The 11,390-nt window shown below is 40.3% G+C and overlaps 1 protein-coding gene across 4 annotated transcripts in view; it reads left to right on the forward strand.

Moving 5' to 3' along the window:
- The window catches only part of MAP2K7 (mitogen-activated protein kinase kinase 7), a 34,178-nt gene extending 22,904 nt beyond the window's left edge, over nucleotides 1–11,274 (forward strand). For all 4 annotated transcript variants that reach the window (XM_077924383.1, XM_028717324.2, XM_028717323.2 and 1 more), the window contains 4 exons: nucleotides 95–175; nucleotides 674–816; nucleotides 1,749–1,794; nucleotides 2,191–11,274. In XM_077924383.1, coding sequence (XP_077780509.1) covers nucleotides 95–175; nucleotides 674–816; nucleotides 1,749–1,794; nucleotides 2,191–2,328 — 408 coding nt within the window. In that variant the 3' untranslated portion in view covers nucleotides 2,329–11,274. The remainder of the gene's footprint in view (nucleotides 1–94; nucleotides 176–673; nucleotides 817–1,748; nucleotides 1,795–2,190) is intronic.
- The last annotated feature ends 116 nt before the right edge of the window (nucleotides 11,275–11,390 follow it).

Raw genomic sequence — 11,390 nt, forward strand, 5'->3', positions numbered from 1 at the left:
TGTAATTAGTGGAATCTTGCTTGGTGCAGGTAAGAGACCAGTAGCAAAGAGGTTTTATTTTTGACTGAATTTGTAATAATCTTTATGTTTCCAGCCTGAGAGAATAGATCCCCCTGATCCCTCAAAACCAGATTATGATATACGTGCAGATGTTTGGAGCCTCGGCATCTCTCTGGTAAGTAAAACCTGCTCCCCATTTTTAAGGAAATTTGTGTACCCTTGTTGGGCTCTTCAGGTTCTGGATCATATCTCAATCATCCTTTAATGTATGCAGTCCTTAATACATGACATAAACAGCAATAAGCTTTGGGGTGAGTTTTTCTTCTCTTTTCTTCAATTTTGTTTAATGGAGTTAACTGATTCAAAGGAGGCTGAATTCTGGCTATCCTGAACCCCATTTTTGTCGCTGCTGTTGAGGCTGGATAAGCCAAGTGATCATTCTGTTCCACATTTCTTCCCTTTCTTGCTCTCGTCTCTTTCTGTACAGTCATTTAGAATTGTGTTGTTTGTATGGATTTTTATCTATTTGCTTTTGTTGTAAACTGCCCTGCGGCTTATATGCAAATATACATCACTGAAGCATCATTGAAGAGATGCTGATGATAATAATGCTTTTTAGATTATTCCCATTTTTAAGCACTTATTCTTCATTTCTCTACCACCCCTAATGCAGGTTGAGCTGGCTACAGGTCAGTTCCCCTACAAGAACTGTAAAACAGATTTTGAAGTCCTCACCAAGGTGTTGCAGGAAGATCCTCCCCTTCTCCCAAACAACATGGGATTTTCTGTGGATTTCCAGTCCTTTGTGAAAGACTGGTGAGTGAAGTGCATTAAATTCATGTTATGTAGAGCGGCTGCTTCAGCATTTCTTACATAGACAGGAAGCCCTGCAGTTCCAGCTGGTTCCTCACTTTCCTGCTGAACTCTTGCACACCAGTTGCTTTCTCAGATATTGGCTAATGTTCATTCTAGGGCACCCTATCTTCAATGCCATTAATAGTGTATGCAAAAGAATTGGAACTGTTCTGCTTGTTCAAACTGGTACCATGCTCTTCTAAAGACTGAACTCAACCTGTGCTGGTGATTTCCACCTAGAAAGGAAATCCCATATCTGCCTCCATGACAGCTGTGCTTAAATTCTGGGCTAGCACATCTTTGTGTATGACCTCTTCTTGTCTACACATTCCTGGCTCTTATCTCTTTTCTGTGTCTGATGTACCGATTCTAAAGGTGTAGGAAGTCCTTCATTGCCATGGAAATAAAAAGTAACATGTCGTAAGTTAGTTACATTTCCCCATCTTTCCTTGTTTCCATTCACTCCAACAATTAGGCAGCTGTATCTGCAGCTGTAAATGAATTGCACTCCTTGCAACTGGCATTGACAATTCCACAAATGGTCAAACAGAAAATCTACTTCTGATAGTGATTGTTTTGTTCCAGTTAACTTTGAGCTTATGTGTCCAACTTGCCACTCCTGGATTCCATCAAACAACCTCACGTAAGATTGTTGCAAACTGCCGTGGGATACTGGGCATAGGAAGTTGACCCTGAAAGATTATTGGTATGGAAGGATAATGGACTTCATCCTGTTTAGCTGAGAGAGTTTGAAACTTAGAGTAGACCTATGTCAATATGAGCTCTGTTTGCAAGGATTCATTATGTATCATGTAGTGGAAACATGCCGTGTTGGTTGCTCCATAAAACAAATTTGATCCTGTGTTTTGAATGTGTGTTTCTGTTATTTCTAGCCTTACTAAAGATCACAGGAAGAGACCAAAGTACAACAAGCTACTTGTGAGTATTGGTCACACCTCTTTCATTGTGAATATTTTAAAAAATCCCCCAGGGCTTGGAAAAAGGCCACAGTGGGTGCTTCTGGCAACCCTTAAAGTTTAGAAATAACCAGTAACATTTCTTGGAAATAGTTTGTGCCAACTGGCATGGAAGCTGAGATTAATAAAGTGACATCCTTTCTTTTCTCCACATAGTTTCTTTAAAAGAGAGGGAAAGTTCTTTTATTTTTTTTATTTGACTTGGTCAGATTTTTCCCTGCTTGTGTTTGCTGCTGTTGTGTATCCTCCTTGTTGCTTAGCTATAGCTGACAACCGTTGCTCGCAGCTCTGTAGAAATAACACAGGTGGTGTGACTCCCTTGCTTATTTTCCATCTCGTTTTGCCTGTTCCTTTGCAGGAACATAACTTCATCAAGCGTTATGAGACACTGGAAGTGGATGTGGCGTCCTGGTTCAAAGATGTCATGGCTAAGACAGAGTCACCCCGCACGAGTAGCATCCTTAGCCAGCACCACCTGCCATTCTTCACCAGGTAGCCATGTAGAGTGGCTATTGTGCCAAGGAAGGACCCCTTGGCAGACAGAGCTTGCAAGGTGGGGCAAGAGAGAGCACCACAACAGACACCTGCCCTCACAACAGCAACTCTTCAGTGGCATGAATTGTTTGCTTCACCTGCTCAAATCACCCTTGCCCATGTTGTCTTTTCCTTCAGTATTGCCATGAAGAGATGGGGGGGCTGTCTGGTCTTTCTGGAATGTGGGTGTGTTCTAGAGCCTTTGGCATTTCTGGCACCAGGCAGCCCAAGCATACAAGGCCTTTTCCAGCCTGTGCTTTCTGTGATTGAGCGCCTGCCATCCGGAGTTGCCACGAAGTGACAGCTGCTCCCTGCTTGTCTCTCTCCACCTTGTCTGGAGGCTCAACAGTGACCCTTGCTCACGCACTGTGAACAGACACAAAACACACAAAAGGAAAAAGAAGATATTTTTTTTACCACTTATTTATTAAGTTTGGACTTGTGGTGCTGCGGGCCGCCTGCTGCACCCGTTCACCCATCCCTGCGTTATTAATGTCTGTTTTTGTTTTTCGTTTTTTCGTTTGTGTTTTTGGGATTGTATTTGCTGAGGGGGAATGGGGCTGGACGTAGATGGGTCGTCTGCTGCTTTCGATTCTGAGCTTAGCTGTTGCTGTTGTCTTGGTTTCATTTTTTCTTAGGGCTTGGGGAGACAGGAAAGTGTAGGTTTGAGAATTATTCTCATCCAAGAGTAGCTCAGTTAAAGTGATTTTTTCCCTCTTCAATTCTTTTTGAACTCAGGGGTTCCTATCTTTTATTTTGAGCGTGAACAAAGTTTTGTCAGTGGTGTTTTATTTACCAAAGTGTGTGTTTGGTGCTAGGATAAATGCTTGTTCATTTTCTTCCAGTATTTAAGAAAAGGAAAAGCAGAACTTAAAAGATAATCCTGGCATCAAGAAAGCCATTTTTAAAAAAAGATTCAGCCCAAATGATTCTTACTGCTGTGTCTTAGGGATTCTTTAATATATTTAAATAGTAACACATTTATGCCCTATTGTGGACTTAATTGACTCGATTCTTAACTGGTCACAAGTGTGTATCTCCAGTTGAGAATTGGTCAGAGTTTGCTCTTTGGAGATCATGGGCTAGAATCTGCACTGTCCAGATGCTCAGACTTCATGAAATCCCAGAGGCGGGATTCTAAATTATCCAAAAGGCTTGGAGGATGAAGGCTGAGCACCCTCCTCAATCCTACTCTTTCAGAATAAAGCTTTTTTTCTGCTAGTGTTTTTAACAGGATAAGAAGCCAGAAGGGACAGAATTCCAGTCAACTCTAATTGACAGGCATTCCCAAAGTGTTGGGGCCATGCTGTAGGCACCAAGGTCTCTGGGTCATTGAAGTTGTCATATAAACCTTTAGGGGCAACAATTGCCACCATCAGCCTTGGGAAAGAGAGGTGGTCAGAGACTTTGGGAATGAATCCTGGTTTTCTTCTTGAGTCAATTCTGCCAATAACAATTGCATTTCAGGTAGTCCAGAGGTTAAAGCACAGTCCTGAAGCTCTGACTGTTAACCTGAAGGTGAGGCTTATTCCTGCTTTCTCTTGCTAGCAAAGGTTGGAGTACCATAATCTTAGCTCTTGTCTCAATCCTATGGATATTTGGGTTAGTGTGGTTACTTGTGCCTCTGGCATAAAAAGGCGCTATGATAGTGCACTGCATTGTCAGATGCTGTACTATACTAGATGTATAGATCAACTTCATAAACCCAACACACGCACACAGAAGTTTTAGAGTAAAGTCATAACAGTACTTGGGATGTCCTGAAAAGGAGATGCTCCTGTGGTCATTGATGAGGCTGGGCTGTCTGCTTAGTACAACTCCTTGAGACATGATTCCATCTATATTCTGGCTGTTTCCAAGGGGGAGCTCCTATATTGTATTATGTTTCCAAGGGGAGCCAAAATTAGGTACATTCAGTGGCAGAATTAGTGGAGGGAGGAGCAGTTACAGCATAATCCATGTTTGGGCATGTCCTACAAAGTGCTTGGGGGTGCTGGGCAACCTGCCAGAAAGTCAGACCAGACCAAGAGGGTCCTTTGAGATTGGGGCAGTGCACTTGCTTGACTTGTGAAGAAGTAGGTGGGTGTTTTCTGTGACTGATTAGATTTTTAGAGTGGATAGTTGCTAACAAAATGAGGCAAGTTACCAAAGAGCTTGGAGGACATGGAGAGTTCATTTCCTGAGAGGGTGGAGGTCTTCATTCCTTGTGACTGGGACATCGTTACAACACAGTGTGGAAGTTCAGTTATTCTGCTGACCTCAGTAGTGACTGTTAATGTGGCAGCATTTTCGGAATATGAAGGAAGGCAATTTCATTTGCACACAGGCTTTATGAGTAGGTGGTTTTGTGCCTAAAAGAAAATGGGTGGAGTGTATTATATGAAAAGACATTTGCTGTATGAGAGAAAGTTGGAAGTGAAAAGCTGGTGAAAACTAAAGGGCAGTGAGCAGAGAAAGCAAGTTTCAGATTTAAGATGCGTCCAAACAGTGAGTGAATATTAATGGTTTTTATGGAAGTGGAGTAGGAAAAGCAATGAAGTTTACCTATGGGTGTCTAATGAAAAACAGAAGGTGGTACTGCGGTGCATGTTTAAGAGATGCCTAGCCTCCAAGATGAATTCCTTTAGTATTGTGGAGGCTTCAGCAAGATGTTTATTTAGCCTCTTCTGTGAACTTTGGCTATGATGTCTTCCTAAACTCTCCAGAATTTAAAGAAAATCTGAGTGTTTTCCAAAGACATTATCCCACAGTTTGAAAGTAGCTTGAAAATAGTGTGCTTAAACCATAGTTTGAGAACCAGGAACAAACAACAAACTCACACACTTACCTTTCCCATTAGTGATCTGATCTTGTTAGAGTAAACTACAGTTTCCCATTGGATCTGAAATAGTAAACCGAACTGTTACAGTTCTCTAGCAGTAATAATAAACCATGGTTTGATCCTGGTTAGTAAAATAACAGTTTGCCAATTCAGACATAATGGGGAATTGCAGCTGAAACTAGCCAGGATCTCTGCACCAACACAGGGTGGGGTAAAGGGGGAGAATGCATGGCTGATGTTTGCTGACTTCCTAAACTTGGATTTAGAGAGTCAGTAATGTACATCCAGACATGGTTTTGATTTCAAGATATTGAGTCGTGCTTTTCAAAAAACTAAATAAATGGGTGGTTCCGCATAGGCAAAAGACTTTGTTATTTTCAATAACAAGATCTTTTTGCCGTATTGGAAGCTCTTTGGGTAGAGGACAAACATAGTAGAAATGCAGTTTTGTGTTTCCCTTGAGCAAAATATCAAGAAAGCTCATATTAAGACCACTTGGAGATATCATCTGTCGGGGTGAAGGGCACAGGAGATAATTTTGCCACAGAAATGTGTTTTGGTTAGGAATTGTTCAGGCCTCCCAACTTCAAATTGATACAAGAATGATCCCATAAAGATGCAGATTTGAGATGTCACTTGCACACAAAAAATGGTTTGGAGAAGAGTAAAGCATGCTTTCTAGGGCATCTTCCACAAGATGACAAGAAGAGCAGTACACTGTCAAAATATTGAACTGCCTAGAGAAGGAGTGGGGAGAGGCTAAAACCCTTTATAGCAGAGGACAAGGTAGAGTGGCTGAAAGATATAATGAGAAACTCATAGGAGAATTAAAGCCCTGGTGACCAGTAGGACCAGTTGCAGTAGTCTTCTCCGCGGATGATCAGGGTGGCCTGTCTTTCTCAGTGATAGGCCCTCACCCTTCTGCTTGCTTTTGCACAGTCCAGCAATTGCGGAGTTAATCACTACTTTAGAGAATTCATCTTGGAAAGTAGGCTGGTAGTCATCAAAGGTCTGGGCGTGTTTTGTCGGGGAAGTGAAGCACCTTGGGTAGAGAATGCTGGCGCAGGTGAGGGAACAGAGGAGATATTGGAAGTGTGAAAAGTTGGACTCGAGATCCAGGTGGAAGAACAGCACGTGCAAGTTGAGAACGGCACTGGGCTGCGTGTAGAAGAAAGTGGTGTTTAAATTGGATGTCAAGTTAATGTGCGGAGTGTACTGGGAAGTACAGAAGGTGTGGGAAAGAGATGAATAGAAAGGGTTAGTAGAAGCAGTCTAATGGGAGCCATTTTATTGCCTTGTCCTAAAAGCTGGGTGTGCCCTCCTTTTGGCTCTGCAACCTGTTCTTCCATTGGACTTCTATGAAATGTACTTTAGCAAATGAAGTATACTAGTTGGCAGAGAACTGGTGATACATGGTATGACAACTGGCACTGGTACCTTTCCAAAGTGGCTGATATCTAAAAGTGGAATTAGCAGTGGATCTACCTTCTGGCTTGACCTAAAAACCATGGTTTAGCTTTAGAGCACAGAGCCTCTCAAAACTTTTTTATTAGCAAGCAGTTGCCAGCATGAATTGGTTAGATGTGCACCACAGCCCTAATCTTTAGTGGCTGGCTAGGCCCTGGAAATCTTAAATCAAGAAGCATTGGTTGGAAGATAGTTGAGAGTACAAGAATGTTCTTAGAGCACTGGGTTTTCTAGTGCTGATGGAAAGCAGGTGCCCCTAATGGGATTGGCTTTGCAACGATGAGATTTTTCTCTTTAAAGATGGCTTTTGGGTTTTGTTTCCTCTTGGTGTTAAGAATTTGTAGGTATCTGCTTTGCTGCTCCTAAAAGCTTTATTCCGTTTAAGATTCCAAGTGATGGAACTGTCAGGTCCTATGAATAAGTGCCTCCTGTAATGTAACTCCTGAAAAGCTATTTTGTCCGTTGATTTTTTTAGTGGATATTTATTGAACATTTGTGTCGTATCTTGTGAACTTGGAATTTAAGAAAAGAGCCCTTTTTTAAAAAAGTTGCTTAAAATAAGTAACTTCAGCCTTGCGCTGTTTTAACTTTCCATCTGGAAGCTTGTTCCAGCCATTAAATAAATATATAAATCTTTTGGCTCTCCTTTCTCTAGTGCCTCAAGACGTCAAGGTTTAGAAGTGCTCCTCCCACAAAGTTGTGAAATAAATTTGCCTACATGTTTGGAAATGTGACGTATGAGATTTTTCCTGCACATTTCATCATATGTACAGCAGAGCAGTAGCTAGAAGAGATACCAAGAGATTTCTCCAGGTGTCTGCGTTTGTGTTCTTGTCTTAGCAAGGCAAAAGATACCAGCAAGGGTCTTCAAGGGAATTAGACTGTTTGCATGCAGGTACTTCAGTACATAGTGAAGTATGTACTTGAGTATTTATAAAATGACTATTAGATGAAACACAGTACAATGACTTGGTAAAGTCCCAGAACTAAATCACAAACAAAAAAAAAGAAGTTATGCAAATGTCAATTAAGGTTAAAATTCAAAATTGAAAATATTTCTCGTGAACTGAAAATTTATCCTGATGGAGAACATGGCCGAAGTGTTAAAAAAAAATGGGAGGGGGTAGATTATAAAACATAATATTTTCAGAGGTTCAGAATTATTAGATTGTTGTTCAGCATTTGAAGCGGGAAGCTTCTGGGTTCACTTAAAAAAATTGCACATTTGTCCCTTTCAAGAAATGAGTTTGGATACAGTATTCTATTTCCCTTTGGACTTGAAGCTCTCAAACATGGCAGACCACCCAAAAACAATTGACCTCTTGAAGAGCCCGGTTCATCTTCCCTTTACTTCAAGAGAAAGCAAGAATAACCTCTTATCAGGAGATTGCCTAAATCTCAAATGTGGAAGGGTGTTTTCCATTCTCAAAAGAAGGTTATAATTTAGATTGCCATGGTGGGGGGAGCATACAGGGGTGGGATAGGTTTGGGAAACGTTAAAGGTTTTTTCAAACGTTCAAAAACACGGGATGTCTTTTCAAGAAAAATTGAGGAAAAAATGCAGTTTTATTGCATTTTTTAAATTATTTTTTTAATGTATTAATTTAGAACAAATCTTTGTTAATGTTATTTTTAATCTGGATGGCTAAATGTTTACAATCGCCTGCCTGACATCTGCTCTTAAAGTGTGTGGGGATATTGGGGTGGGTGGGGCACAGGTGTGCAGCGTGTGGTGCATGCAATTCAAATGGGGGATTTTAAAACAAACAAAACTGTAAAAAAAAAAAAATCATGCCAAAGGTAAGGCAGAGACTAGCTGGGTAGATGGTTATATTCTAGACATTAGCATTTCACTATATTCTCTATATACCATATATTATAAATTTGCATGTTAAAGTAAATAGAAGTAACTTCTATCTTATACAGAAAGGGACTTTAACTTTGGATTACTTGTAAATTTGGTCACTTGTCTTGATTCAGGACTGCCTGAACACCTTAAGCTTTAGGGGCTGCTTGATTTTGTTTTTGTATTTTGTTTTATTTTTGTAGCCACCAAACTTTTGCTTTTCTGCCTTTTCATTAAAAAGGGCATGATCCAAAGTTTCATAGAGGGGTTTGAGAGCAGAGCTACTGAGTGGTGGCAGCCAAATTGACTTGAGTTGCAGCCACCATAGAACTAGTAGCCAATTTGCATCTTCTCCAATGCTGTATCTTCCTTTGCTGACCTGTTATACTGAAATCGGCGTCACGGAAACATCTGGAAGCTTTGTATCATGGACATCCACCAGGACAATGCTGTACTCATGTGAGCAGTCAGAAGGTTTCAGACGGCCAGCAGTTTAGCTTTGCTTGCTCAACCAACCTCCCTCATGTTAGTTCCAAGTAATCAAAGCTACACTTTTGTGCACATTTATTTATTGCCCACAGGGAACTGTGTGTGTGTGTGTGTGTTTAATTTATTTTTTAAAACTTCCCTTTCTTTGACTTCTTATGGAGGGTGTATTTTTCATTTATAGTATTTGGTGAGTAGACTGTTTTCTCAAAGTAGAGGAATGGAGCATCACAAACAGATTTAATTTCAGGTTGCAGACCACAGTCCAAATTAATTCCAGTGCTTGATTCTTCTCTAAGAGACTTGAAATGCTCGGGCTGTGGTTGGGCATGCGAAGTCTTGGAATCATGTAACTTTAAAATTCCCAGGATTCAATATCATAAGGCTAAGAGTCGGTGAAGTTGCTCATAGGTAATATTGGAAGAAGGACTGAGGCTGGAAATCAAGAGAATCATGATTATGCAGATTGACCAAACTCTGTGTTGAAGAATTCATGAAATTTGCTTTAAAATGATAATTAAGCTGATAAGTTGAATATTTATGCTTGCCTGCTGGCTTCGGAATTTTAATGTAGAACAAATGCTAGTCAGTTACCTTTTAAGAATTTTTTTTTCTTAATGTAGATCAAGCTGTTCTAGGTTATTTTCCAAATACCTGATTCACAAGAGTTACAGTCAAAAATTTATATCCCTGTAAAAGAGGAAGATTGACCAGGAGGTGAGCTGGAAAACTTGTAGACACTCTGTCAATATTGAGTTTTATTCCCAAGTAGAGAGAAAATACTGTTCCTCTGTAGCTGTAGTAGATTTTGCCCAAATACAAGAACACAATATTTCAGAATGGTAGCATAGGAACTGGCATGCGACATGAACTGATGGGGTGTGCCTGTAGGTAGAGGAAGGGGACTTAGGAGAGACAGTTCACATTACTTGTTTCTGTCACATCCTAGTTTTAACAAAAAAAAATCCTTCCAGTAGCACCTTAAAGACCAACTAAGTTAGTTCTTGGTATGAGCTTTCGTGTGCATGCACACTTCTTTAGAGATGGTTTGTACACTCACACAGTGAAGTTTGGAGAAATGGTTATCTCTGAGAACTTTGGGATCAGGTCTGGAGAGAAGTCCTGTTTTGTTTATCCTGCTTAAGGGGAGCTTCTTAAAAACAACAAAATTGTCACCATATATATATATATAGTTACCTGTAGAGTGGTTCTTAATTTTTTTAAAAAATAATAATTTGGCTCTAGTTTCACATTGGTGCTGTAAACCAAACCATTTTAAAAAGAAAGTACTGCTCTATATACCAAAGTATTTCAGCTATTTGTTTGCAAGTTTGTGGAGTTTTTAATAGCATAACCATCTCCTTCTATCCCCACAGCAGGCCATTTTATTAGTAGCTCTCCTTACTTAACCTCCAGTTTAATTTCCAGTTAATGGACCCTCTTTATCTTGTTGGAGGGTTTTTTCCCACCAGCACCAGTTGTTCCCAGAGCCATTTGTCACGGGCAAGAAAAGGTTTAATGTGGCTTAGTATGCTAGATGTTATAATGACATTCAGAAAGCATAGAAATGGCTTATCCCAGGGATAACATGTTGAGTAAATTCCAATAAAGTAAGTACTGGAGTTTGTCTCAGAAGAGGAATGTTCTGATTTATGATTTGAATTTAAATGATTTCAGGCTTAGAGTGCCCTAGGCCCTCTGGCCAGTTTTGGGGGGTGAGTGGATAATTTGCTGAGCTCATTGCTTTCCCTACATGCTGAGAAATCGGAAATCAAGCAGTTGCCCTTTTTAAAATATCAGTTGTACCTTGGATTTTAAAAGATAATAAGAGAATAGTATCTCCCTGGGGTGTCTTCAAGAGTCTTTGTGAAACACTCCTTTCTGTGCTCTATGGGACCCATCCTTGTAGGTTCAGTCCAGCAACATAGGACAGTTCAGTGTCACTTATTTCCAATTATGGTTTGCTAGTCACATCTGAGTGTGATTTCACTGTCCTAAATTTCACTGCCCACTACTTGGCATGCACCAAATTTTAGAGCAGAGACTTTCCTTTTCCTAGTCAGCACCCCACCTCCCCGTCAGCAGTCCAAACAGCTTGTCAGAAGTAGTTGCCTGCCTCCAAGCAGCGAGGCCAGTCTGATCAATTTTAGTGGAACTTTTGGATTTAGAAACATACCTACAATAGTATAAGGTAAATGACATTCTTGCTTACTTTTGAAAAGCTTTTTTTTTACTCTGTTTGTAAAAACCCTCATAGAAGCTTAAAAATAAAACTCTCTTTCCCTAAATGTCTGTTTCTTTCCATTTCATGCACAATTTTAAAGCAGTTTCCTTCCCCAGAATGAACTTCTAAGTCATGAATCATTTCGTACTTGGAATCAACAAGAAAGACATCCCGGCAACC

The sequence above is a fragment of the Podarcis muralis genome, chromosome 2, assembly GCF_964188315.1.
Source record: "Podarcis muralis chromosome 2, rPodMur119.hap1.1, whole genome shotgun sequence".
NCBI classification, from domain to species: Eukaryota; Metazoa; Chordata; class Lepidosauria; order Squamata; family Lacertidae; genus Podarcis; species Podarcis muralis.